Here is a 23,549-nt window from a genome sequence, read left to right as displayed (position 1 = left end):
TGAGGATTAAATAAGCAGTTACTTATACAGTGTCTGGATGGGTGCCTTGATATTCCTAGGGGTGTGGTCCCTTCCCCTCTGAGCTCCAGGGCGGTGCTTGAGCTCACTTCTGGGCTAACCAGGTGCCTTGCCCAGTTTGAGGTTAAATTCAGGGGCTGAGCCCAGCATTGGCCACCTAACAGGTGCCCAAAAGGTGGTCATGATTGAACCAGCGTGAGATGGGTGGTGGGTACCTCTCCTGCCTGCTTCTCTAATGGAGACCAGCCCATCGGGTCCACCCCAATCATGTAGGATAATCCCCCACCTCGATTTCATCAGGTTGACAAACTCAAGACCTCCTTACCAGGTGGCATGCATATTCCAGGGGACATCTACCTACCCAGCAAGCCCAGCAGTGGCATCTGAGTGTGGCCCTATTTGTCTCCGAGGCCCAGGCACCCTCCGATTCCCTGTGGGGCATGGTGGGGTCTGTGGTCTGGGCCCAGCCCAGTTGCTGAGGCCTCTGCGTTATCTCCCCGCTGCACGTCCCTCCCAGGGAGCATCCTGGGGGGCCCAGGGTGGAGGAGGCCCCTGACCGGGACAGCTTTATCGAGTCTGAGCAGAGGGACCGCACCAGCAAAGGCATGAGGCTCCTGCTGCTGTTCTGCATGGCCACACTGGGTGAGCTCACTGGGGAGGTCTTGGAATGGGGTCGCTGTGCTCGGGCTGTGGGGCGCTGGCGGCACAGGAGATGTGGAACATGAAGCTATAGACACCCGTGGAAGTACATTACAGAGAGGGAAAGAGTTGGGCTCCAGTCGCAGACCAGCCCGACGGCAGCCGGGGCCCAGTCCCTGCTTCTCCTTTCCAGGCCCACTGTCTGCCCATCTGCAAAATGGGCCAATGACTCTGAGCAGGGGCTGGACAGAGCTTTTGTGAGTGACGATGCTCAATGCATCCTGGGCCTCCCATCTGGCCTCAGGAGGAGACTCTCTGGGGGGCTCCAGCCTCCACTTCGCCTGAGGCTCTTCTCATCACCCTCTCCACCTTCCCTTTCTTACAGCCACCGGCAGCTTCTCCATGAATCCAGAGACAGGTGAGTAGCGTGGGAGGCTGGAGGGGGAAGGGCCCCCGCCAAGAGTGGCCCTTTGGCTGGGGGTCCGTTGCAGCTAGTGGGGGGTGTCTGCTGATGGACAATTGGATGATTCTAAAACCCAACCCTCACCCCTGCAGGGCCCTGGGGGCGCAGAGGGGAGAAGGCTGGAGGCTGAGCTCCCGGGGACTTGGGGAAATGAAAGTGCTTAGCTTCCCGTTGGGCTGTGTGTGTGTTGGGGGGATTGCTGGTGAAGGGGGTAGGCCGCTGTGTCCCTGAGCAGGTGGGTCCCAGTCACTCTGCCCCAGGTGCCAGATATGGGGCTGAAGCCCCTCGGGGAGCCCATGGCTCTGCCGAGTGAGTGTGACCCCAGAAAGGACTGGGGGCCTTCCAGTGGGGCACCGTGGGCCAAGAAGGGGGCAGTGAGCAAGTTCGGAAGTCCAGGCTTCCCCAGAGGCGCAGCAAATGGGGGGCTGCCTCACTCAGAGACAGTGGGAGGGCTCGGGCTCTGGTCTCCTGGAGTCTAAGGGGAAGGTACGGAGCCAGGGGGTGGGAGGGGCAGCCTCAGGGCAGCCATCTCCCCTAAGCTGTGCCCCTCTGCTTTTTTGCTCTCCTCCCTCCTCCTGCCTCCACTTCCTGTGCCCATTTCTAGCCCTGTGACTCTTCTTTACAGTCAAGGTCGTGGGTCACCTCCTCCTCTCCTGGTGTCCAAGGCAGGGGAGCTGCTCTTCCTCCCTGTCTGGTCACAGGGTCAAAGAGCCAGCATCCGCCTCTATTACACTGAAGGGCGGGTCTCACCAGAACTCGGCACAGGCTGAACTATCATTTCCTCATTTGCTTTAAAAACAAACACATTGCGGTGTTTTCACTAAAAAAAGAAAGAGAGAGAGAGAGAGAAGATAGAAGAGTTCCCACAGGGCACAAGGGGCTGCGTCTCCAGGAAGTACCTGGGCAGGGCAGTCCCCTGACTTTGCTCACTCTTGCCCGGTAAATAAGTCCTGCTAACTAAAGCCCTAAGAGACCAGCTGGTAAATCATTCATTCATTCTTTCTTTCATTCATTCACTGAGCACATGCTAGCTGAAAGCACCTGCTCTGCTTTAGGCCCCAGGATGAATCCACAAGGTACAAAACCGAAACAAGATCCCTGCCCTCAGGTAGCTTCCATTCCCGCGGGGCTGGGGTACCGGGTGATAATACGATTGAGCAGCAAGCAATAGGAGGGAAGGGAACGCACAGGTGGGGGTGCGGACGGAGGGCAGCATTTACTGGGAAGCCCACACTGAGAAGGGGACACCCAAGCAAAGACAGGCAGAGCAGGACATGCCTGGACAAGGCCCTGCATGGCCAGAGCACAGGAAGCAGGGTGGGGGTGGGGGAGGGAGGGCCTGTGGGCGCAGCTGGGGGAGGGTTTGCACAGACAGGTCTGATGGAGCCTTCAGGGGTCCTGTCAGCTGCTGTGTTGAGAAGAGATGCCTGCAGGTCGCGGGCACAGCCGCAGAGAGCCATTAGGCTGTTCCCGGGATCCAGGGGAGAGGTCGGCAGTGACAGGGAGAAGCGGTCGGGGTACAGTCTGAAGGTCAGGCCAGCTGCACGGCTGGTGGACGGGTCTAAAGGGGGAGCGTGGGCATCGACCCCAACGCTTTGTCCTGAGCCCAGGCAGGGATCGGCTGAGGGGCGGCCTTAGCGTGCAAATGGCGTCAGTGGAGCAAGCAGTGAGGCAGGACACTGGCTGTTAAGGGTTGGAAGAGCCAAGGCACTGCAAAAGTCATCCCTATGTACGCGGAGATTCCCAAGGACAGCAGCAGGTTTGGTACCGGGAGCACGTTCGGGCGCCGCGGCACGCGGGGGACACGTTCTGCGAAACGGGCCCTGGGCCGATTCCGCGGGCAAACGTCCCAGAGGGCGCGCCCACACACCCGCATGGCGCGGCCGCTGCACACCTGGGCCACGTGGCCGAGCGCCCTGCCGCCGGCCACGAGCCTGGACAGCCTGTCCCTGCGCAGAACAGCACGAGATTAAATCAAGCGCGGGAGAAAATGATGCAGCCGCGCGGCGGTAAACACGAGACGGGCGAGGCTGTTGGAAAGCAAACTTTGTGAGTGGAAAGAGTGCACGCGGAAATAACGATAAAAAGTACAGCGTAGTGAATATATAAATCAGTAACGTGTCGTTTATTATCCTCACTGAGCGGCACAGGCTGCGCGTAACTGCACGCGCTGCGCTTCTGCGCGGCTGGTGGCGCGGCGGGGCTGGCGCACAGGCGTCCCCACCACCGCGTGAGCAACACTCACGTCGTGCTACGCAGTGAAGACAGCAGTTATGTCACTAGGTGGTAGGCATCCTTCAGTTCTGTTGTATTCTTACGGGACCAGCATGGTATTAGCAGTCTGTTGTTAACTGGAGTGACCTTCGGTGGCACATGACCGTAGTGGGAACCTGCGGCAAGAGCCTCCAGGGGATGACGGCACTTCTGCGTCATTGTAAGCCGGAGTGCCTGGTGGGACATGTCTGAAGGCATGAGGGTCAAGGCTGGTGTCTAGGAGGGAAGGGGTGAGAATGACCTGGGACTATCAGGAGGATGTCCAGACCCGTCAGCCCCGGCCACGGCCGGGAAGGCTGTGGAGACCCACGCGCCCTGAGACGGCCGCTGGTATAGGCAGTGCCCCGAGGGGGGGCTGGCTTCCGGTGGGCATGGGTGTGGGCGCTGAGACAATGTGGCGGGTTGTTGGGACATCAGGGCCAGCTGAGCCTGCATTGCAGAGGGCGCAGTGAGGAGTGAAGATGGGGCAGGTTGGGAGATGGGACAGAAAGGGGAACATGCGGGGCCCACGGAGGGGTGGGGCAGAACGATGAGGGTGACCTGGGGACTAGGGGGTTCCCATGGGGGCTGCCGTGACCGTCACACAGTATCCTTGTTCAGAGGAGTCTTGGTGAATTGCCCCCCAATGAGGCATTTCTGAGCTAGGCTCCGGGCCATTGCACCAGAGTCACTTGGAGGGGTGCTGGAGGAGCGGCCGGGGCAGCCTTAACACAGTGCCACAGAACGGGTGGTTAAAAACACAGACAGGTATCCTCTCCCCGCTCTGGGGGCCAGAAGTCCGAAAACCAAGGTGTCGGCAGGGCTGGTCCCCTGGGCAAGAAACCATCCTATGTTGCCCTGCAGCTTTGGCGGGTGCTGGCAATCCTGGGCGATGGGTGGCTGGTGACCACGTTCCTCCAACCTCTGCATCCGTCTTCACATGCCCTTTGCGCGCACGCATGTGTGTACCTTATACTAGGGCCCCCGCTAACCCAGTGTGGATTATTGGGGTGCATCTGCAAAGAATGTATTTTTCAATAACATCGCATTCACAGGCCCCAGGGGTGGGGCTTTTATGTGTCTTTTTGGAGGACACAATTCAACCGCCCGCAGGCGACTTCCTCTTTAGAAGTCAGGTCCCCAGGTCCAATGTGAGGTCCAATAAGGTGGGTCTCTAGGGTTGGGACTGGAATCTCCAAGCTTCCGGTGAGCACAGAGACAAGTGTGCAGAGAGGGGTGACTGCAAGGGCCTCTGAGCCAGGCCAGGCAGCAGCTCCACTGTCCCCAGCCGGGACGTGAGCCATACATGCCTGAACTTCTTTCTTTAGTAGCAGAGAGGGGCTCTGCCCAGCCACCCCCCAGCCCAGCCGCCCCTTGGCTCAGCTTCTAGTCCCAAGGGCGGCCTTGTTATCACGCCGTAAAAGTTTGATTGTGCCATTCGAATGTTTTGACACACTTGATGCTTTTTAAATTAAATGATAGACCATTTGTTAGTGGTGGGCTAGACGCAGAGGCTAAATAATCCACAGGTGAGGGGGAAACCCAGAGGAGTCTTGTTAGAATAAAAAGTGAGGGTCCCATAGCATATGACAAAATTGGCTCCTGTCTGTGAGCTTATGTAAATCAAGCTTCTATTAATGACCATTGAAATGGAAATGAAGGTGACTAGCTTTTTCCTTTCACTTTTATAAGTCAAGATCCTCTCCGTGTGGAGAGCAAAAATGAAAGTGTCGTCATGCCTCTGCCCTGGACCCCCACTTCGCCTGTGGAGGGGGACCTGGCCCAGAGCAGCATCAGGCAGTGTGAGTGGTGCCTTTGGTCCCAGGGTCGCACTGATGAAATTATTAGTAGCAATTTGCAAAATGTGAATAGTAGCTTCAACTCTAGATACAGCGTTAGTTGCTTCAAAGCAAAGGTTCTTCATGAAAAGCCTGTTTCATAAAAGATGGCAGTTCTCCTAAAGTTTAGCAAAAGGTATTGGTGAGAAAGTGTGTGTGGGTGACTGTAGCCCCGGGCAGAGGGGGACATCCTGTCTCCGGGAGGCTGGCGCAAGCCATCTGCACCACAGTCGCTCAGCATCGGGCTGGAGAATTCGGTTATGGGGAGACCGTCCTGTGCACTGTAGGATATTTAGCAACCTCCCTGGCCTCTCCCCCACGAGATACCAGAAGCACCCTCCCCTTGTGACAGCACAAATGTCTGCAGACACAAAGGTCCCTGGAGACAAAATCGCTCGGGGTCAGAGCCACTGGTCTGGAAAGAAATAGGATCGGTGGTCAGAAACTGAGGGTTCCGAGGAAATGTCGCTGGAAACCACAGCTCTCTAGTTTGTTCCATTTCTCTGCTCAGGGAGCAGGGTGCTGACTGCCGGGAAGTTTCTAAGGCCAGCTGCCCAGCGGGTGTGGGGGATGTGTGTGTGCGTGAGGGCTCTGGTATCAGACCCTTCCCTCTGCCGCCACTCAGGCACTGCCCCTGCAACTAGTCTTAAAAACATGCCTCTCTCCCCCTGACAGTGTGGCTCAGAGGGTTAGGCGTCCATCACTCCACAGAACGAAAGGTCGCCGGTTCGATTGCTGGTCAGGGCACATACCGGGGTTTCAAGTTCAGTTCCCAGTCGGGGTGGGCAAGAGTCCCCTGATCAATGTTTTTCTCTCACATCGGTGTTTCTCTCCCTCTCTTTCTCCTTTTCTTCCTCTCTCTCTAAAAATAAATTTGAAAAACAGAAAGAATATACCCCTCTCTCCCGATCGCTGTTACACTGTGGACAGCCGGGGAGCCCGAGAGGAAGGTCTCAGAGGTGTTGCCTGCGTCCGTATCAACTCCGGGATCTGCTTGCAGAACAGAAAGTTGCCTCCAAGCAGAGAGGTGGTCTAGGTGGATGCACACCTGCTGAGGGCGGCTGAGGGTGGGCTCTGATCCCGGGTCTGGGGAGGAGAGGCCTCTGGGTGCTGGGAGCTCACACGTGGTCGCCTTCTGAAGTCCTGCACCCGGAGTGGCGTCTTTCTCTCTGGCTCGGCCCATCCCCTTTAAGCCTGGGACCCTGTGCTGTGACATCTTCGAGACATCTGGTCATGGCACCTGCCCCTGCCTGCTGACTGTCCCTTTAAACCAGAGTTTGCCCTCTCTGGAAGCTGGGGCCTGGCTGCTGCCCCTGCACCCTGGGTCCCACGGTGGGTCCCACGTGCAGGGGTCTCTGGTAGGTGAGAGGACGGGCACTGGAGTTCCTCCAGGCTCAGGCCTGCACACAGCACCATCCATCAGGGGTCTGCTCCACTTTGCCCCTCACGTGTCCCCATCCCTGTAAAGGAACCCCCAGCTCGGTGTATCCCCAAGGAACACCGGAGTCCCACAAAGCAATAAAGGTGTCTTTATCACCTACGGAGGTCACTGGGCCGAGGACGCAGGCCACACCTCAGCGGGTCACTGGACAGTTACTGCCTTGTCCTTGAACTGAGTCATGCAACCGACAAGTAGTACATTTCTGGTCTCCTCCCACGGGCCAGGGGCACAGTGGCAGGCCAGAGTGACACTGCGTGTCCCTGCCACGCACACGTGACACGGCGGGGAGTCTGGGCATTGAGTCCCGTGTCAGTCCCCCTAACCTGTGTTCCACATCCTCCAGGCTCCCTACTGCTATTCCAATGTCATTTTAATTTTATAGGCAAGCTTTCTGTCTCTTTTTCTTTTCTTAAAAAAAAAAAATTGAGGTGAAATTTACATGACAAATGTAACCATCTTAAAGGGACACCTCAGTGGCATTGAGCACATTCACCGTGCTATGCAACCGCGGTCTCTACCTCGTTCAAAAGTGCTTTCCTCTCCCCACAAGGACACCCCTGAGCCGTGCGTGGGGCACCAGCCCATTCTCCCCACCCCTAGGACCTCCAACCTGCCTCTGACACTGGATTTTCCTACTCGGATGTCTCCTGTAAATGCTGTCATACAATATGTCGCCTTTTGTGCCTCATGTCACACACATAATGTCCTCCAGGTTCTGGCAGGTGGCATGTGGGTCAGCCCGTCCCCCTCCCTCATGGCAGGCGCCGCTCCGTTGCCTGGATGGACCGTGTTTAATGTGTGCATGCATCCGTGCGTGGGCAAGGACGGGTGGGCGGCGTCCGCCTCCTGGGGACCGGGAACAGGGCTGCTGTGAGCCGCGGGCACACCTGTCCGTTCCGGTCCCTGTCTTCGGTTCTTTCGGTGTCTGTCTCGGAGTGGGATTGCCGGCTCACAGTGACTCCTTGTTTAACTTTTTGAAAAACGGACAAACCTGCATTTTCTTACTGCACTTGATAAACGTTGGTTTCCTTCCTCCTCCTCTGTGTCACCTCCCAGAACTCACCCCCGAGGTCTTCATTGCCTACAAAGTCCTGCAGGTCTTCCCCAGCGGCCGTCAGGTTCTGATAACCTGCCACTCACCCAAGGTGTTCCCGCCCATCACCTACTCCCTCTTGGGGAGCCAGAACTTGGAAGTGGCCAAGAAGGTGGTGACTAACCACGACCCGGTCTCCTTCCGCATCAACGTCACACTCAAGTCCAGGCCGGACCTGCTCACCTACAGCTGCCATGCGGCCAACACCTTGGGCGTGAGCTTGACCAGTACCGAGCTGCCGATGTATCAGAAGTTGTGGGCAGGTGAGTTCGTGGGGAACGGGGATGGGGCATGTGGGACGCGGGGACTGAAAGATACACGGAGCTCCTGGGGGTGAGAAGCGTGGGGGCTGGGGGCTGGGGCACAAAGGTCAGGACAGAATGGATACCCGCCTCCAAGGGCCACTCTCAGTCCCTTGGGGCCTGGCACGGGCCAGTGTAGATCCTGGCTGGGCCCCCAGGGCACAGCCCTCTGGCCTGGCGGGGCCCTGAGGGGGCTGAAAGGAGAGTGAAAAGGTGCCGGAGGGCTTGCTGAGCTCTGAACTCAAGCTGATAAAACAGGCACATTCTGTGCTTAATCTTCTCAGCAGCTGAGGCTGTCCAGCCTCTAGAGGAGGAAGCTAAAGCTCTTGGAGATTAAGACAGTTAGCCCGGCTGGCAAGTGGCAAAGGACGGTTTCAAACCCCACTCCATGCAGCTCCAAAACCTATGTTCTTCCCATTCCTATCCTGATCTTAACTCAGGTGTCCTTCCTGGTGGGAGGCACCGGGGTGGAAGCCAGGAAGGGTTGCCTGACCAGTGCTGGGACTGTGACCCCATGGACCGGCACCCAGATGGGGACGGCCTGGGAAGAAGAGACCTGAGCCTGGAGTGCCACAAGTCCAGGGTTCAAATATCCACACTTACAGGCTGTGGGTTCTTGGGCAAGTGACTCAACTTCTCTGAGCCTGGTTGACTCATCTGCAAAACAAAGTACCTGCTCCAGGGTTAAGGTAGAAAGGAGCCAGTGGAAATTCTTAGTAGGCGGTAAGTGTTGGACAGCGGATGGTGGTTGTTGCTCACAGAAAGGCTGTGCAGAGCATCAGGCTGGAGGGCCTGGGGTAGTCTAGAATCTAGATTCTTCTGAGTGACAGTTCTTGTCATTTAGGAGTATGTATTTCAGTAACAGAGTCAAGACTGAAAGAATGTAAGAAGGATTGACAGAAAAATTTTGCATAGGATATACTCATACTAAATATTCATTGTTTACATGAAATTCAAAGCTAACTGGGCATCCTGCATTTTTATTTGCTCCATCTGGCAACCCAGAATATATTACATGAGAATAAACCAAATGGGAAAGTGTGCGGTATATACTGCAAGTGGAGAAGGTGCCCAGACAGGAGGCAGAGGGAGTAATCCAGAAGGCTGCCTGGAGGAGGCACCATCACAGTTAGGCCTCCAGGCTCATTATATTATAACAAGGTAACTTGCTGGGAAGAGGTTGTTAAAGTCTCCCAGCCACACCTGTACTTCCTGTCCCTCTCTGCCAGAGCCCGTGTCCCAGCTGCAAGCTAATTTCACCCTCATGGACAGAGGGTCAGGCCCAAGGGTAGAGATGTCCTGCCAGGCATCCTTGGGCAGCCCACCCATCACCTACAGCCTTGTCAGGAAGGACGGGCACGTCCACATGCAGCAGAGGCCACACTATGGGCAGCCTGCCAATTTCTCCTTCCCGCTGACCCAGGAGTCTGACTGGTTCCAGTGCCAAGCTGCAAATGACATCAGTGTCCAGAGCAGCCCCCTCACTCTAGTGCCCCCAGGTGAGAGAGCCAGCTGGCATGTCTGGGTAGGTGGCTGGGAAGGGCATGGGGAAGCAGCCATGCCTACCCTGGCCCTCCCTGCCTCCCTCACAGGACAGCTGCCCAAGGGACCCACCTTCGTGCTGGCTGCCAGCCTCACCTCCATCACGGCCATCACCTCTGGGATGCTGGGCTGGACCAGGTAGGAAATGGATGCTGGGTGTGGGGAGGGCTGGGAAGAGCGGCAGCCTGTGTGGACCCGCACAGGCCCTGGCTGGAGGGCAGACGGTGCTGGGTTTGTAGGGCAGGGCTGCCACCAGGTCAAAGAAAGGGCCATATCGCTTGTGTGTGACTTGCAGAAGTTTATTAAGGGCCTCCTGTGTGCCATGTGCCTGCTGAGGGCTTGCGGATTTGTGGCTTTACGTGACGGTGACCAGGGATGTCCCTGCCGTCCTGCCCTGCAATGCAGTCAGCTGGCCTCTGGGTGGGGCACTCTCCTGTGTTCCTTATGGGTCTGAGCAGGGATGTGGGCATGGAGACAGGCCTCCTGGGACCAGGGTGGATCAGGGGCTTCCGCCCTCCATGGGGACCACAGAGGTCACTGCTTCCCAGCTGGTGACAGGAGGCAGGGGTTGGACCTCCTGGGGTGCCCTCTCCAACATCATCATTTCACTGATTTGTAAAGCGGCCAGGGTCTGAGTGCTCCACCTGTCTGGCCTGGGACGGCAGTCACCTCTGCCCCGTTAACGTCTCACCTCCCTCGGCTCCTAAGACACTGCTGTCTCCTGGCTCCGCCCCTCTGGTGGGTATTGTCCAGGACTCTGTCCTCAGCACTCTCCTTGTCTTAGCTCGGGGTCCCTTCCTCTAAACTTTCTGTTCTCCCAAGGCCAGACTCAGGGGCAAGCCATGTCACATCTCTGAGCCTCAGTTTTCCTTTCTACAAAATGGGGTTTAGAGTCTTGACTCCCACTCACCACGTGGCCAGGGCCCAGCACTTACCCTCTGGTGATTCAGTGCCCCCTTTCATTTAGTGGGGTGACTAAACCTCCTGCCCCTCCTCCTGCCCAGGGCACTGATGCACTTGGCACCATAAAATCCCAGGAAGCCTTGGGGGGCGTGACTGGGAGGTATGCTTGGCCTAACCTGGAGTCTCACCTCCTTTGTCATCCAGGTTGTGATCAGAAGATGCAAACTCAGCAGAGTCCCCCAGGGGAGGCCCCTGTCCCTGCCCCCTACGGAAGGGCCCACCATTTGAATGAAGAGCAAGCCCGCCAGCCTGTATTCCTGGAGCCCTGGGGTTCTGCAGGGAGGATTTCAAGATGGGGTGGGGGCTGTAGAGGGGAGAGGAGGTCCACAGGGCGGAGGGGGCTCTCTGCTTGCTCCTCAGCTGCTCATCACGGTCCATGCAGGTCTGGGAAGAAGGTGGGGGAAGACTGTGAAAAGGCCCAGCTGTGCCCTCATCCAGGGCCTCTCCCGCCACCCACATCAGCTCCCCTCTTCCCTGGTGGCCCAGTTCTCTGGTTCCACTGATGTTGCAGCTCATCTGGGAGGACTCAGCCCCACCTGACCAGCCCCCCACCTCATTAACCTTACTGGCAACTGCGAAGGGTGTCTGGGATTCCTCTCTCCTCAGCCTGTGGCCCCTCCACCCCGTGGAAGCACCCTCACCCCCTCACTGAGCCTTCCCTGTTCAGACATTCTGAACCATTTCAGTAAACTGGATTAAACTCTGTCCTCCTGCCTGTCACCCTGGAAATTTGTTTCTGTCTGCACACCATCCTGGAGCCTGGAAGTCTGAAGTCACACTGTCTTTCACAACCTGGGGTTGGGGCCCAGCCAGGAAGAACTGCGGGGTGGTCTTGACCCCAACCCAGACTTAGCTCTAGAGAGGTGGAAAGAGCGACAGGGCAGGCAGGGATGGGGTCAGGCTGTGGCCTGGGGTTTTGAGTGAAATGCGGAAGCGAGGAGTGGGTGTGCATATGAGCCTGGGCCCTAGCAGGTGCGTCCGGCGGGCTTCCTGGTGGAGGAGGCGGAAGAGCGAGGCAAAGGGTGGATGGGGCCGAGGGCAGGACCCTCCGTGTATCCCTTCCCTGAGGACTCTCTGGCCCCTCTAGGGTAGCGCTGAGGGCCAGCGTGGTAGGGGACAAGACCTCAGGCCGAGCCGGAGGCTGGACGGTGAGCGGTCGGCTGCTGGACGGGTGTCCGCTGCTGGGAAATGGCCTTGCAGTCCGGGTATCCCGCCGCGGCTTGTCGCCCGCCTGCACTTTGCCCTCGGTCCCTGGGCACGCGCTGGCCACGCCCCTGGGCGGGGCCACGGGCGGGGCAGCCGGCTGGTTCCTAGGCGGTCCGTGGTGGCGACAGCGAAGGCGACAGCGACGGCGGCGACATGGAGAGCGGGGCCTACGGCGCGGCCAAGGCGGGCGGGTCCTTCGACCTGCGGCGCTTCCTGACGCAGCCGCAGGTGGTGGCTCGCGCTGTGTGCATGGTGAGTCGGCGGGGACGCGGGGCGCCGGGCCCCAACTCCGCCCCAGGCCCCGCAGTGACAGCGAGCTTCCGAGTACAACAGGTGGCTGCGGCCGAGGGCAGCGGGGTGGGAGGCGGCGCGCAAAAACCGGGACGCCATCTCCCAGCCCGCGGGCTCTGCCTCCTCCCACCCCACCTCTGGGCCTCGGCGCCCTCCACCCTCCCCGGGTCTGGGCGCGGGGTGGCCCGGATGGCGCCGTACGGAGCAGGCCCGTGTCCCTGCTGGCGGTGGGAGGAGTTTGGGGCAACTCCAGAACAGGTGGCCGGCACTCGGGAGACTGAAGCATGGGGAATTCACCTGGAAGGGGCTTTCCCAAGCCACCTGGTGTGTGTGTGGGGGGCTTCGGGGGTGGCCTCGCTTTGAAACAGGATCTCCTTTCCAGGCAGGAGTAGCCTACAAGTCCGCTTCCCCACCCAAGATCAGGTGACTCTAGGACGTACCCTATCCCATGGGCTGGGCGAGTCCTCCAGCGGGAAGGTTGGGAGTGGGTCCCATGTTCTTGGGTCGACCACCCGCATATCCAAAGCTGGACAAGGTGGGCAGGCAGCAGGCGGGGCCTGAAGTGCTCACACCACACGTGCCTGGGACTGGAACCTTCTGAGGTGTCCTGGTAGCCCCCAGGCCCCTCCCTGCCCGACCGTGGGGTCAGACCCCAGGAGCAGACGCCCGTGTGTAGGGACAGCAGTGCCAAGAGCTGGGCCTGGCACGCTGCTCCCAGCATCCCGGAGTTCCGGCTTCATCTCCAGCTGGGGGTGGGGCTTGTGACCGCCAGCCCCAGAGCCTACTGAGAGGGCCTTGTGCAGGCGGGCGGGCCGGGTGGGGCCGGGGAGAGGCCTAGGCCCGTCCCGGAGGGAGCCAGGTGTCCGGGCGGTCCTGCTTCTGCTCACTTGGGGCAGAGATGGGCGGTGGCCTTGAAGTTGGGGGAGGAGACCAGGTGACACGAGGCTGTTCCCAAGGGCCTGGAACCACTCCTGGAGTACCGGCTGGTGCAGCCCTCCACCCCCACCCCAGAACCTCCAGGGCTGAGTGCAGAGCTGAATCCACAGGCCTGCTGGTCAGACCAGCCTGGAGCGCCCTGTGTGGTCAGGACCCATTTTGAGTGGGAGGCAGACCGGGGGTTTCCTTGGAGGGGAGGGGCCAGGACGCCCAAGAGGCCGGAATTTCATGCAGGAGGAAAGGTGGCCCAACCAGGGCGGGCAGCCTGGGGCAGGGGAGTGGGAGGGCTTCGGGGCTGGGAGTCTTCTCGCTCAGAGCACGTGAGCATGGCTTTCCTGGGAGGCAGTCTTCCCTCACCGGAGCTTTCAGGCAGAGGGTGGGCATTGCAGAGCTGCCTCAGGCCGGTGAGCAAGGTGATTCCAAGCCTGAGTTCTCTGATTTTGTGTCCCGTCATGTTAAAAACTCATTGAAAGCGGAGGTGGGTAGACCGCCCTTAACCCCGTTAGGTACAACCACGCAGACTCCTCTAGGCAGTCAGCTGGGCAGGGCAGCCCCTCCCAGGAGATCCCCATACTTTCCTCAGGAATCCCCCTGTCCCCTGGTCTGGGAGAGGGCCCGGGAGAAGGGAGAAGTGAGAATTAAGGCCCTGTGCACCAGAAAGCAACTTGCTTATCAGCTTGCTCCCCAAGTTCAGACGGGGCTTTGAAGCTGACAGTGGGAGAGGCCAGGGTCCCCCATTATGCGTGCCCCGTGGGGTTTGTCCGCGGCCGCTGAGCCCCTCCCGGCCTCTGCCTGCAGGTCTTCGCTCTGATAGTGTTCTCCTGCATCTTCGGCGAGGGTCACAGCAATACCCACAACCCCGACACCCTGTACTGCGTGTTCAACCGCAACGAGGACGCCTGCCACTACGGCAGCGCCATCGGGGTGCTGGCCTTCCTGGCCTGCGCCTTCTTCCTCACGGTCGACGTCTACTTCCCGCAGATCAGCAACGTCACTGACCGCAAGTACCTGGTCGTCGGTGACCTGCTCTTCTCAGGTATCTGCCCGGGGCCCCTCCGTGGCTCTCGGGGGGGTGAATGGAGCAGATGGTGTTCCCAAAGGCTCTAGCGCTCTGTGATGGCCGGGCCTCGGTGCCCTTGGGAGGAGCAGGGAGCGGCGCAGGGTCCCGCTCAAGCACACAGGCTTGTCCACAGGATTTCTAACCATCTGAAACCCACTAGTGTTGAGTGAGAGCGTGGGGATGAGGGGCCAGGCCTCCCGAGGGGGCATCCGGGTCCCACCCAGCTCCTGTCCCAGTGCCCTTCCCACTCCTGGAGGCTTCTGGGAGATCCCCTCTCCACGGAGCTGACGCTGCCTCCTGGCCCTCCCCCCAGCTCTCTGGACCTTCCTGTGGTTCGTTGGTTTCTGCTTCCTTACCAACCAGTGGGTGGCCACCAAGCTGAGCGACGTGCTGGTGGGAGCCGACTCGGCCCGCGCGGCCATCACCTTCAGCTTCTTTTCCATCTTCTCCTGGGTAGGTGGGCCAGGGGGCCAGGCTCCCGGTGTCTTTGGTGAAGGGTGGTGGAGGGCTCTGTGAAGGGTAGTGGAGGAACCCAGCCTCGGGGCTCCCTGCAGGGCCTGCTGGCCTTCCTGGCCTACCAGCGCTACAAGGCCGGGGTGGACGACTTCATCCAGAACTACGTGGACCCCACGCCGGACCCCAGCACGACCTACGCCTCCTACCCGGGCCCGCCTGCGGACAACTACCAGCAGCCGCCTTTCACCCAGAACGCAGAGAGCACCGAGGGCTACCAGCCGCCCGTCGTGTACTGAGCTGCAGCTGGGGATGGCAAGGGGCGCAGGAAGGGTGCGTGGGGGCCCCCCTCCATCCCGGACTCCTCCCACGAGGCTTGCCTCCTGGGGCTGCCGGCCCCTCTGGTCCCACATGGCGCCTCACACAGCCTGGCCTGAAGGGCCCATGCCCAAGAGCTGCACCTACCCCTCCAGGGCATTTTTTAGGAAAGGGTTTTTAGCTAGTTTGCCATCGCCTGTAATGATCCGCAGCCCCGCCTGGTAGCTAGGAGTGCCTGACATGCCGTTCTCACAAGTGCCTCAGCTTTTCCCAAGTTCGCAAGGAGCCGGGCCCGGGTCCAGGCCACAGTGGCCAGTGACTTGGGGTCCTCTGCCAAAGATGAGGCTGGGGGCCTCCCACTTCCTGTCGCTGGTGCAGGGCTGGGTCTCCCTTTCTCCTCACTCAGGACTGTTGCCACCCCCAGCTTGGTGGTGCCCCTCCCCCGCCTGCCCCAGAGCAGGCAGCCTGCTCTCTGCTGCTTGCTCTCAGATCTGGATCCGGGGTTACTACCCTGTGCCGGTGCCTCTGGGCCTTCTTCCCAACAGCCATGGGGTGAGGCCAGTGCCCACCCAGGGGACACTGGGCAGCACTTCCTGTCCTGCGCCCCTACCATCCCTCCTGCCCACCCCACAGCAGGGAGGGCTCTGCCTGACAACACCCAGCTTTATGTAAATACTCTGCCACTGTGAGGCAGTGTGGGGTGTACCCACGGCCCCCTCAGATTCTCTCAGACTGTTTGGAGATGGAATAAATGTTTTCCTCACTTATCATCTCCACTGTCATTGGCTGGGCCTCAGCAGGAAGGGAAGTTGCACTCTGGGGCACGTGCAGTGGGGGGCAGTTTTATGGGACTCACATTTTGAACAAGGTTTCAGCGGGCTGTCCCTCTAGCATGCCTAGTAACTGCCCTCTCCCTGCCTGGGGTCTCATTCCTTACACTGCTCTCCATCGACCTTAAAATAGCAGCTGTGCTCAGCTGGTAAACAAGACGGGCCTGCTGGCCTGCCTGGCCAGGGTCCTGCTGCGCCCTTGCTAGTTTTGGGGGAGGCACCTGGGAGCTGGTCCTCTGAATGCCCCTTCCCTTTCCACCCTCACAGTGCAGGGGCACCTTGGGAGGAGGGGCCAAGGCCCCCTACTTCCTGTAGGCAGAGCTTAGCACCTCCAGAACCTTCCCCAGGCTGGACATGGCAGGGAGCAGGGTTGGCCACCCAGCCCCCTTCAGGACAGGCCAGGGCGCTGAGGCAGCTCCCAGCTTCCCCCACCAAGCAATGACAGAGGAGCTGTCAAAAGTGGGCCCTGACTCTTCCAAAATCCTACCGATTAGGTGCCTGGCCCCCACCCCCACCCAGCCGGTTCTTGCCTCCCAGCGAGCCTCCCGAGGCAGAGCTGAGCTCGTTTTCTTGGCTCCTGAATTGCCAAGTGTCTGTTTCACAAACAAAACCTGACCCTGCAGCCTCAGCTGACAGCGCTGAGCACGGCCTCCTCCTCTTCCCAATTTGGGGCCCAGGCTCCTGTGTTCACCCATTTTGTCCTGAAACCCATCTAGACAGGAGAACAAGCAAACGTCCCTCCTAGGACACACGTCACAATCATTTCTCAGTTAGAAAGGGTCACGGCTAAGAGCAGTGGTATGCGAAAAAGATCTGGAAAGAAATCCCCAACAAATCACGTCAGTGTCTGCAGTGCGCCCGGGGGAATTCCAGGTGGTTAAAGAAAAACGCACTTCCACCAACCAGTCCACTTTAATGTTAGTTATTAATTTCACACACTATATAACAGAAGTATCAGGCACTCTGCCTCTCCCCGTAAAAGACAAGCGAACCCCAAGGACTTGAGCCCCAGCAGAGTGTCACCCATGTGAAAGAAGCTGAAATCCTGGAGAAAGCAGCGATCACCAGAGTAGGAAGGCGTTTCACCCCAGAGGGAAGGAAGAAGGCGCAAGTCCAGCCGTCCCCAAAGGCCGGGGGGCCCATCCCAGGCAGAGGGACGGAAACCTTTGTGGGGAATGAGACTCAGTGCTGGGGCAGAGCTGTTGCTATCGGACTTAAAAGTGAGAACAGAAACTCAACAGGGAAAGCCACAGAGGAGGAGGAAGCCAGCAGTACCGATGTCACAATAGCATGTGGCCGTCCCTCACCCCAAAGGAGAAGGAGCGGTGTCTGATGAGGCCAGAGCCGGGCCACAGCGCAGGGCCAGCTCCAGCCCCGCGAGGATCATGAGCGGACCGGCAGCCGGGAAGGGAACTGAGAAGGCCAGCGGGCAGGCAAGGAGGGGCACGGCGGTGTGGAGCGAGCACCGGTTGGCCACGGGCCCTGCGCGCACAGAAAGTTCCAGCCAGTGAACCCTCCTCCGGCTCGGACTTCCTTCTCTGAAAAGGCTGCCCCCAGGTGGGGCCCAGGTGTCCGCCAGGGGGCCCCCGCTGCCCCAGGTTCAGTTGGCCAGGCCGCACTGCAGGAGCTGATGAGGGGCCAGCGGCTTCCTGGCCGCGGCCGCCTCCCCGAGCTTGGCCTCCCCCGGCTTCCCCAGCGCCGGGCAGTTCTCCTTGTCCTCCTTGCTGTCCGGCCTGGCCGGCTGCGCCGCGGTCCTACGGAAGTAGCAGGGGCGGCACACAGCGTGGTATTTGTCTGCTCCTCCAATCACCTCGACCTGGCCCGGGGGACACAAAGGGCCGGGACTGAGCGGGCGCAGCACCTCCGGGCCGCCCCGCCCCCTCGGGGAAGTCGGGCGGCAGCTACCTCCTTCTCCGCGCCCAGCCGCTTGGTGTAGGCGGCCTCCCGGAAGCACTCCATGCACACCGCGTTCAGCTTCACCACGCTCTCAGCCAGGGGCACGAGGTTCAGGATGGTTCCGAAAGCCTACACGCCAGGGAAAGGCAGCGGGTGCGTACCCACCTGGCCGGCCTGATCACAAGCGCTGAGGCCGGGAAGCGGCCTTGCCCTTGCTTTCCCCGCCCCGCCCTGCACCCCCGCATGGGGCACCAGTCTGAGATGGACTCCCTCCCGGGCCTGAGTGCCTGGGCTCCGGCCAGGCCTGGTCACCTGGGGAGCACCTCGCTGAGACAGAGAGGAGGCTCGCCTGGCCACCCGTCTCACCTGCCCAGGCCCCTTCCTCCCTCCCCGATCCCACCCCGGGACGTGATGCCTTAACCTTCCTCTGGAAGGTCCCGTCCAGTGCAGCCACGATCACCGTCTTCCCTGTGTTCGCCATGGCCTCGCTGAACTCCACGATGTCAGGGAACTGGAAAGTGTGGGCAGAGGAGTGAGCTCCCACCCCAAGTGGCCGCTTCTGGGAGCCACGGAGACCTTGCCTCACCCAAAAAGTCCTGAGACCCGGATTGGCATTGTCCTCCATACCGAGACACGCCAGGACACAGGTCCTTTCCATACCAGGCTTTGGGGACACAAGGAGAGTACTTGGCCCCCCACTCACAACACTGAGGCCCACAAAAAGCAGGTTCTTCTACTGGAAGACTTTGTCCCGTTCATATGCCAACCCTCTTCCCCAGGGAACGGTGAACCCTGGGCCTTGGCAGGGGTTCCTAAGTCATCAGAGGTGAGGACGAGCCACCCAGGTATCTGCTGCATTTCCAGAGGTCCACTGGTAACCACAGCACTGGCATTGATTGCCGTTGGTTTTATAGATTACGTTATCGGTCGAATTGTGTCCTCTCCTGTCCCCCAACGCCCCCCCCCCAGCCCCCCTAACGCCCCCCTGCCTCACAGTGTGACCTGATCTGGAGACAGCTAAGCTTACGAGAAGGGACATTTGGACAGAGACACACACACAGGGATGAGGATGTGAAGGCGGGGAGAAGACAGCTATCCACACGCCAAGGGCGGAGGCCTAGGGCCGGTCCCGCTTCCAGCTTCAGACCCCACCAGCCCGGCCCCCAACACCACTGCAGCTTCCAGAACCGCCAGAGAACAGCCCCCCATTGTCGAAGACTCCCGGTCGGTGGCACTTGTCATGGCAGCCCGAGCACATTAATATAGGTGACACTTAAAATAGAACTTCAAAGGACTTAGTAAATGTGGGGCTTCCTTGGTAGACAACGATGACTACAGTATGGGGTGCAGGGAGGAAAGGAGACGGCGGCGAGTCTGCCCACTGGGGCTCCTTGGCCGCTTCCTGAGCAAGGTCTGATGGGGGAGAGAGACCCCCGAAGGCTGGACGTAGGTTTGCGCCTCCGTCACCATCTTGCCGAGAGCTGGCTGGCTCAGGCGGCAGCCGAGCGACCCCTGGCTCCACGTCCTGGCCGTCCTGTTGGCATTGAAGGCACAGAGGCCACCGAGGACAGGAACGAAGGATGTGGGAGTAAAACATTCGGCTGCAAATGATGACAGACCGAACGCAACGCCAGACGAGACCCAACGGCAGACGCAGAGGAGAAACATTTACAGCGCGTGACCGGGCGGCACCAGGCCTGTCACGGCCACTGGGGGTAGGACAAACGGAGAGAAAAGTGTGCGCGAGCCCTCAGGAGGCGACTCACAAAGGAGAAACAAATGCCGGCAGCGAACAAAGGCAGCAAAAGGCATCAGCCACGGCCGGAACGAAAGAGAAGCGCGGTCGGAACATGATGTGTGCGGAACGGCACCAACAAAGAGAAAAACGGAAAACTGTTACACGCAGGTGAGTACCAGGTATAAAAAAGGAGCTACCTGGAAATCCCAGAAATGGGAAAATGTCCTCAAAACCCAACACACTGGGACGCAGTGCCTGGAACGTGCCCCAGAGACAGACGGAAGTGGTCACGGCTTCATCCTCCTGCTAGAAACCAGGCCACGCGTGCTCACAGTAAGAAGGCACACTGAGCCCCGGCCGCTGTGGCTCAGGGATTGAGCAACAGCCTGCGAACCAAAGGGTCGCCGGTTCGATTCCCAGTCAGGGCACAAGCCTGGGTTGCAGGCCAGGTCCCCAGTTGGGGGCGCGTGAGAGGCAGCCATACACGTTTCTCTCCCTCTTTCTCCCTCCCTTTCCCTTTCTAAAAATAAATAAAATCTTTTTAAAAAGAAGGCACACCAATACAAAACAGGAGAACCTACAATACCTCGGGACCTGCTGTTCTGAGGGCAGACCTTGGGCCTGCGCAGGAGAGTAAGCTGTAGAGGACAGTGACCTCATCAGCCACAGGAGCGCTCATGCTTTTCCGAAGGAACAAGGGAAACTGGTCCACCTACCATTCGCTGCCCAGCTTACCCAGAGAACAAAATAAAGACAAAAATGGGGACAGTCGAGGGGTGCCCGGGAAGAACGAGGCCAGGGCAAGTCCACTTACAAACTGTCCTTCGTCGATACCTATGACATCCACGCCCAGAACCTCCTGGGTCACATCCCGGAGTAGGCAGGCCGACAGCGCCTCCATGGTGCTCCTGCGGAGAGGAAGCCGGAGCGTGAGCAGGCAGGGAGACCCAAAGACCGGCGCCGGAAGGCAGGGCGAGTGCTGGCGGCCACCGCACGTCTGCCTGGAGCTCGGGACGCCTGCACCTGCCCGCACGCACCAGGGAGATAAGGGCCCTTGTGCGGAAAACCGGCTGGTTCTTCAACACCAGCTTTCCCTTCAGGCCCAGGACCAGAAATTAGTGATGAGGTACAGCTCTCTCCTCTGCTTCTGCTCAGGGGCCTGGGGCGGACAAGGTGACCTCACCAGGCAGTGCGTGTCCAGGGCCCACAGTACTTCTAGGGGCCAACAAAATGTTTTAATTTTAAAAACCAGAAGAATAAACATAACTCAGCCTCGCATTATATCCATCTTCATATCAATACAGTCATAAAATGTGTTTTTTTTCTTTGGATGGAGGAAGGGACCCACGGGACCGAGTGCCCAGGGCCCTGGAAAGTGGTGACGTGGTCCTGGGCAGACCACTGGCACCGGATGCTGACCGAATCTTGTGTGCCCAGGTGGAGCTAAGCCTGGATCCCAATGACAGTGCGAGGACCCAGAGAATTTCCTGCTCTTGGCTCCTCCGGCCCGTGAAGGGATTTCTCCGTGACCACACAGTGACCAGCCGGCAGAGCCAGGATTCCATACACTGCCTCCTGAGTCCTGGGGGACAGTCCTCCCCGCAGTTTGAAAGGCAGCGTGTATGTTGCAGTATTAAATGACACACTGGACCCCCCCACCCCCAGTGAAAGCCAGGGCCTTTTTGAAAGGGATGCTGCTCTTTGTTCTGTCTTTAAAGAGTTGCTACCCTCTTCTACAACGTCAGTTTCTTCGGTTTCCATTTTGCCTGCTCCCGGGCTAGCCTGCAGAGGAGCCGGTAGCTTCCTGAAGGCTCAGCAGTTTGCAGCTGTATTTATAAAAAAATAATGCACTTTACAACTTAAGTTATTATCTTGCCATCATCCCACTATTTCATGCATTTTAAATCCCCCTGCAGAGGGCAGGCAGGGAGCAAGCTGGATCCAGCAAGGACAGGTCTGGGAACTTTGTCACTAGCCTGCCAAGCACTCGGTCACGACCCCTACTGACCAAGTTAGACAGGACTGTGACACTCCGCCAGTTTGGATTTAGCCCCGATGTGATCAACTCCAGAAACTGAACTTCCAGTCAGTGCAGTGTTGCCGTCTCTGCCTGTATTGCCCTCCCTGGATGCGCCCCCGTCCTGAGCAGCGGACACACTTTAGGGACAGGGAAGCAAACCGGGAGGCCTAGGTGGACCTGCGTCAGACAGCGTGGCCGCAACATCCCTCTTAATTCCAGACACTCAACTCCAAGTTCCCGGCGCCCTCTGGCCCACAACCGCGTGGCTTCAGAACCCCCACGCGTCCACAGCATGGCTTTGCTGCGGGGGCCTCAGGCGGGCAAGTCCGGAGGAGCCAGAAAGGAGCTCAGAAACGCCAGGCCCCGACCCGCTGCCAGGAGCAGGCAGAAGGGAAACTAAATTTAACCCCAACCTCAGGCTGCAGACTGAAATGTGTACTGGGCGCAGGCAGACAAACATTAAACAGGGATGCATGCAGGCCACAAGGCCACAGGGAGTCTGCAAGGACAAGCCAACTGACAAGTTAAATAAAAACCAGCCCTGGCTGCCGCAGCGCTGCGGACTGAGTGCTGACGGGAAGCCAAAGGGTCACGGGTGCGGTGGCGGCCAGGTCCCCAGCTGGGGGGTTGTGGGGGGGCGAGAGGCAACCTTTCACTTATCAAGGCCTCTCCCTCTCTTGCTCCTTCCCCTCCCCTCTCTCTAAAAATAAATAAGTAAAATCTAAAAATATATATATTAAGAAAAGAAAACCTGGAAAGTTTACTGATTTGCCCCTTCGTGCCAGGCATCAGCCTTATTAACCAATTCCCGCCACGAGCTCTGAAGGCAAGTTCTGTGCCTTGTGAAGTCCCCCGGGGGCTTCTCCGGGGGGGGGGCGGGGGGGTCAGCACGGAAGGGGCAGGGACTGACCGGTCGTGCGTGGAGAACATGTTGCTGTACCGCATGTCTTTGGCGTATTTGATCACCAAGCACTTGTACTGGGCAATCTGGAAGCGCTGGACGCGTCTCATCAGCTCAGTGCTGCAAAGGCAGAGGGGCAGGTAAGGAGGACCCAGCAGCCCACGCGGGCTCCCCTCCACCTCCTGGGGGCTGACAAGCACCCCCCCTGGTGGACGGGAAGCCCGCAGGGCAGAGCGTGGGAAAGGCAGGGAGGACGGGAGGACCCTGCCCTGGGAGCCGCCTGGACCTGAGAGGGCGCTAAGCTCGTGCCCTGCGTCGCTGGGGCCAGGTGCTGAGCAGCGGCCCCGGGTGGCCTGGGGAAAGGCTGGAGGGCTACGCGTCTCAGGAACACGGTGGGCGGGCGGAGGCAAAGGCCACACGGGCAGGGGAGAGGCGCCCAGATCCGGTTCTAAAATAATCTCTTCCGAGAGTGCCTCCCGGTCGGAACCAGTGTCACAAACCCCTTTTACGCCACAGAGAAAGCACTTCGCTCTGGGGCCAGGGATTTGGGCTGGCGCATCCCCGGGCCAGGGCGGTACCGAGGGGCTCACAGCGCCACGTCATAGCCAGGTCGCAGGGCTCGCCTCCTCAGCATGGAAAGGAAGTTTCCTGACCACCCGCGGGGACGGTCTCCCCGCAAGAAGGTGCATACGCTGCTGGAGGCACCGGGCCGGGCCCCCGGGGCCCGCAATTTTTAAGACTTGGACGCCCCTTTCTGAGTGGCGGCGAGATTGTAGCAGCTCCGCGAGCAGCCCCGGATGGCGCATCTGACCTGGGCGGCGGGAGGAGCGGCTCCTCCAGGACCAGATCTCCGGGAGGAGAGCACCCTGGGCGCGAAGGCTGCAGGGCGAGCGCGCGAGGGCTGGCAATGGGGGCGGGGGCTGCGTTAGAGGGGGCGCTCTGCCAGGGGCTACGGGCCAGGAGGGGGAGATCCGGGGTGGGGGTGGGAGGCAGGGAAAGGTGGTCCCGGACCACCCTCCGCCCCGCGAGGCCATTACCTTTTTCCTGAGAACATAGGTCCGAGAATCACCTAGGAGAGAAGGAGAGGTCACTTCGGGGCACGGGCGCCGGGGCAGCGGCCACGACCCCGCCCCCGCCTGCCGGGACCCGGCCCCGGCGCCTGCACCTGGATCTGCCCCCGGGTCTTGCTGGGGGAGCCGGGCAGCACGGTGGGCAGGCTCATGGCGCCTCCGGGAAGCTCGCAGGACAGAACGCCTCCACGACCGCCGCTGTGGAAACTCGCGCCGCTTCCCGCGCGCCGGCCTTTACCTCCTGCACGTGGGCCAATCGCCGCGCGGCCGCGGACCTG

At 59.7% G+C, this 23,549-nt stretch overlaps 3 protein-coding genes across 3 annotated transcripts; 2 read left to right on the top strand and 1 right to left on the bottom strand.

The window, feature by feature from the left end:
• Nucleotides 1–95: 95 nt before the first annotated feature.
• IL40 (interleukin 40) lies at nt 96–10,764 on the top strand. The gene is made up of 6 exons (XM_090292648.1): nt 96–660; nt 1,043–1,075; nt 7,709–8,008; nt 9,277–9,546; nt 9,640–9,727; nt 10,697–10,764. Exons 1-6 carry the CDS (start codon nt 624–626, stop codon nt 10,701–10,703), a joined length of 735 nt encoding a protein of 244 aa, XP_090148774.1. The 5' UTR covers nt 96–623; the 3' UTR covers nt 10,704–10,764.
• Nucleotides 10,765–11,846: 1,082 nt separating this feature from the next.
• SYNGR2 (synaptogyrin 2) lies at nt 11,847–14,856 on the top strand. The gene is made up of 4 exons (XM_090292649.1): nt 11,847–12,010; nt 13,784–14,021; nt 14,359–14,498; nt 14,600–14,856. Exons 1-4 carry the CDS (start codon nt 11,912–11,914, stop codon nt 14,795–14,797), a joined length of 675 nt encoding a protein of 224 aa, XP_090148775.1. The 5' UTR covers nt 11,847–11,911; the 3' UTR covers nt 14,798–14,856.
• Nucleotides 14,857–16,552: 1,696 nt separating this feature from the next.
• TK1 (thymidine kinase 1) lies at nt 16,553–23,525 on the bottom strand. Its single transcript, XM_090292650.1, has 7 exons — nt 23,367–23,525; nt 23,239–23,270; nt 22,211–22,321; nt 20,095–20,188; nt 17,964–18,053; nt 17,552–17,671; nt 16,553–17,462 (listed from the first exon to the last, which is right to left on the bottom strand). Exons 1-7 carry the CDS (start codon nt 23,421–23,423, stop codon nt 17,247–17,249), a joined length of 720 nt encoding a protein of 239 aa, XP_090148776.1. The 5' UTR covers nt 23,424–23,525; the 3' UTR covers nt 16,553–17,246.
• Nucleotides 23,526–23,549: the final 24 nt, after the last annotated feature.

Source organism: Furipterus horrens, unplaced genomic scaffold, assembly GCF_987537825.1.
Source record: "Furipterus horrens unplaced genomic scaffold, mFurHor1.1.pri manual_scaffold_11, whole genome shotgun sequence".
In the NCBI taxonomy this organism is placed as follows: Eukaryota; Metazoa; Chordata; class Mammalia; order Chiroptera; family Furipteridae; genus Furipterus; species Furipterus horrens.
This window is presented reverse-complemented; position numbering and strand designations above follow the sequence as displayed.

Excerpts from the sequence above, each read along its gene's own strand:
- IL40 (XM_090292648.1), top strand. The coding sequence starts at position 624 with ATGAGGCTCCTGCTGCTGTTCTGCATGGCCACACTGG. Across the intron at positions 1,076-7,708 it reads CTCCATGAATCCAGAGACAG|AACTCACCCCCGAGGTCTTC; the intron begins GTGAGTAGCGTG and ends GTCACCTCCCAG. Across the intron at positions 9,547-9,639 it reads CCTCACTCTAGTGCCCCCAG|GACAGCTGCCCAAGGGACCC; the intron begins GTGAGAGAGCCA and ends CCTCCCTCACAG.
- TK1 (XM_090292650.1), bottom strand. The coding sequence starts at position 23,423 with ATGAGCCTGCCCACCGTGCTGCCCGGCTCCCCCAGCAAGACCCGGGGG. Across the intron at positions 22,322-23,238 it reads CCTATGTTCTCAGGAAAAAG|CACTGAGCTGATGAGACGCG; the intron begins GTAATGGCCTCG and ends CTGCCTTTGCAG. Across the intron at positions 17,463-17,551 it reads GGCTGGGCGCGGAGAAGGAG|GTCGAGGTGATTGGAGGAGC; the intron begins GTAGCTGCCGCC and ends CCCCCGGGCCAG.
- SYNGR2 (XM_090292649.1), top strand. The coding sequence starts at position 11,912 with ATGGAGAGCGGGGCCTACGGCGCGGCCAAGGCGGGCGGGTCCTTCGAC. Across the intron at positions 14,022-14,358 it reads CGGTGACCTGCTCTTCTCAG|CTCTCTGGACCTTCCTGTGG; the intron begins GTATCTGCCCGG and ends CCCTCCCCCCAG. Across the intron at positions 14,499-14,599 it reads TCTTTTCCATCTTCTCCTGG|GGCCTGCTGGCCTTCCTGGC; the intron begins GTAGGTGGGCCA and ends GGCTCCCTGCAG.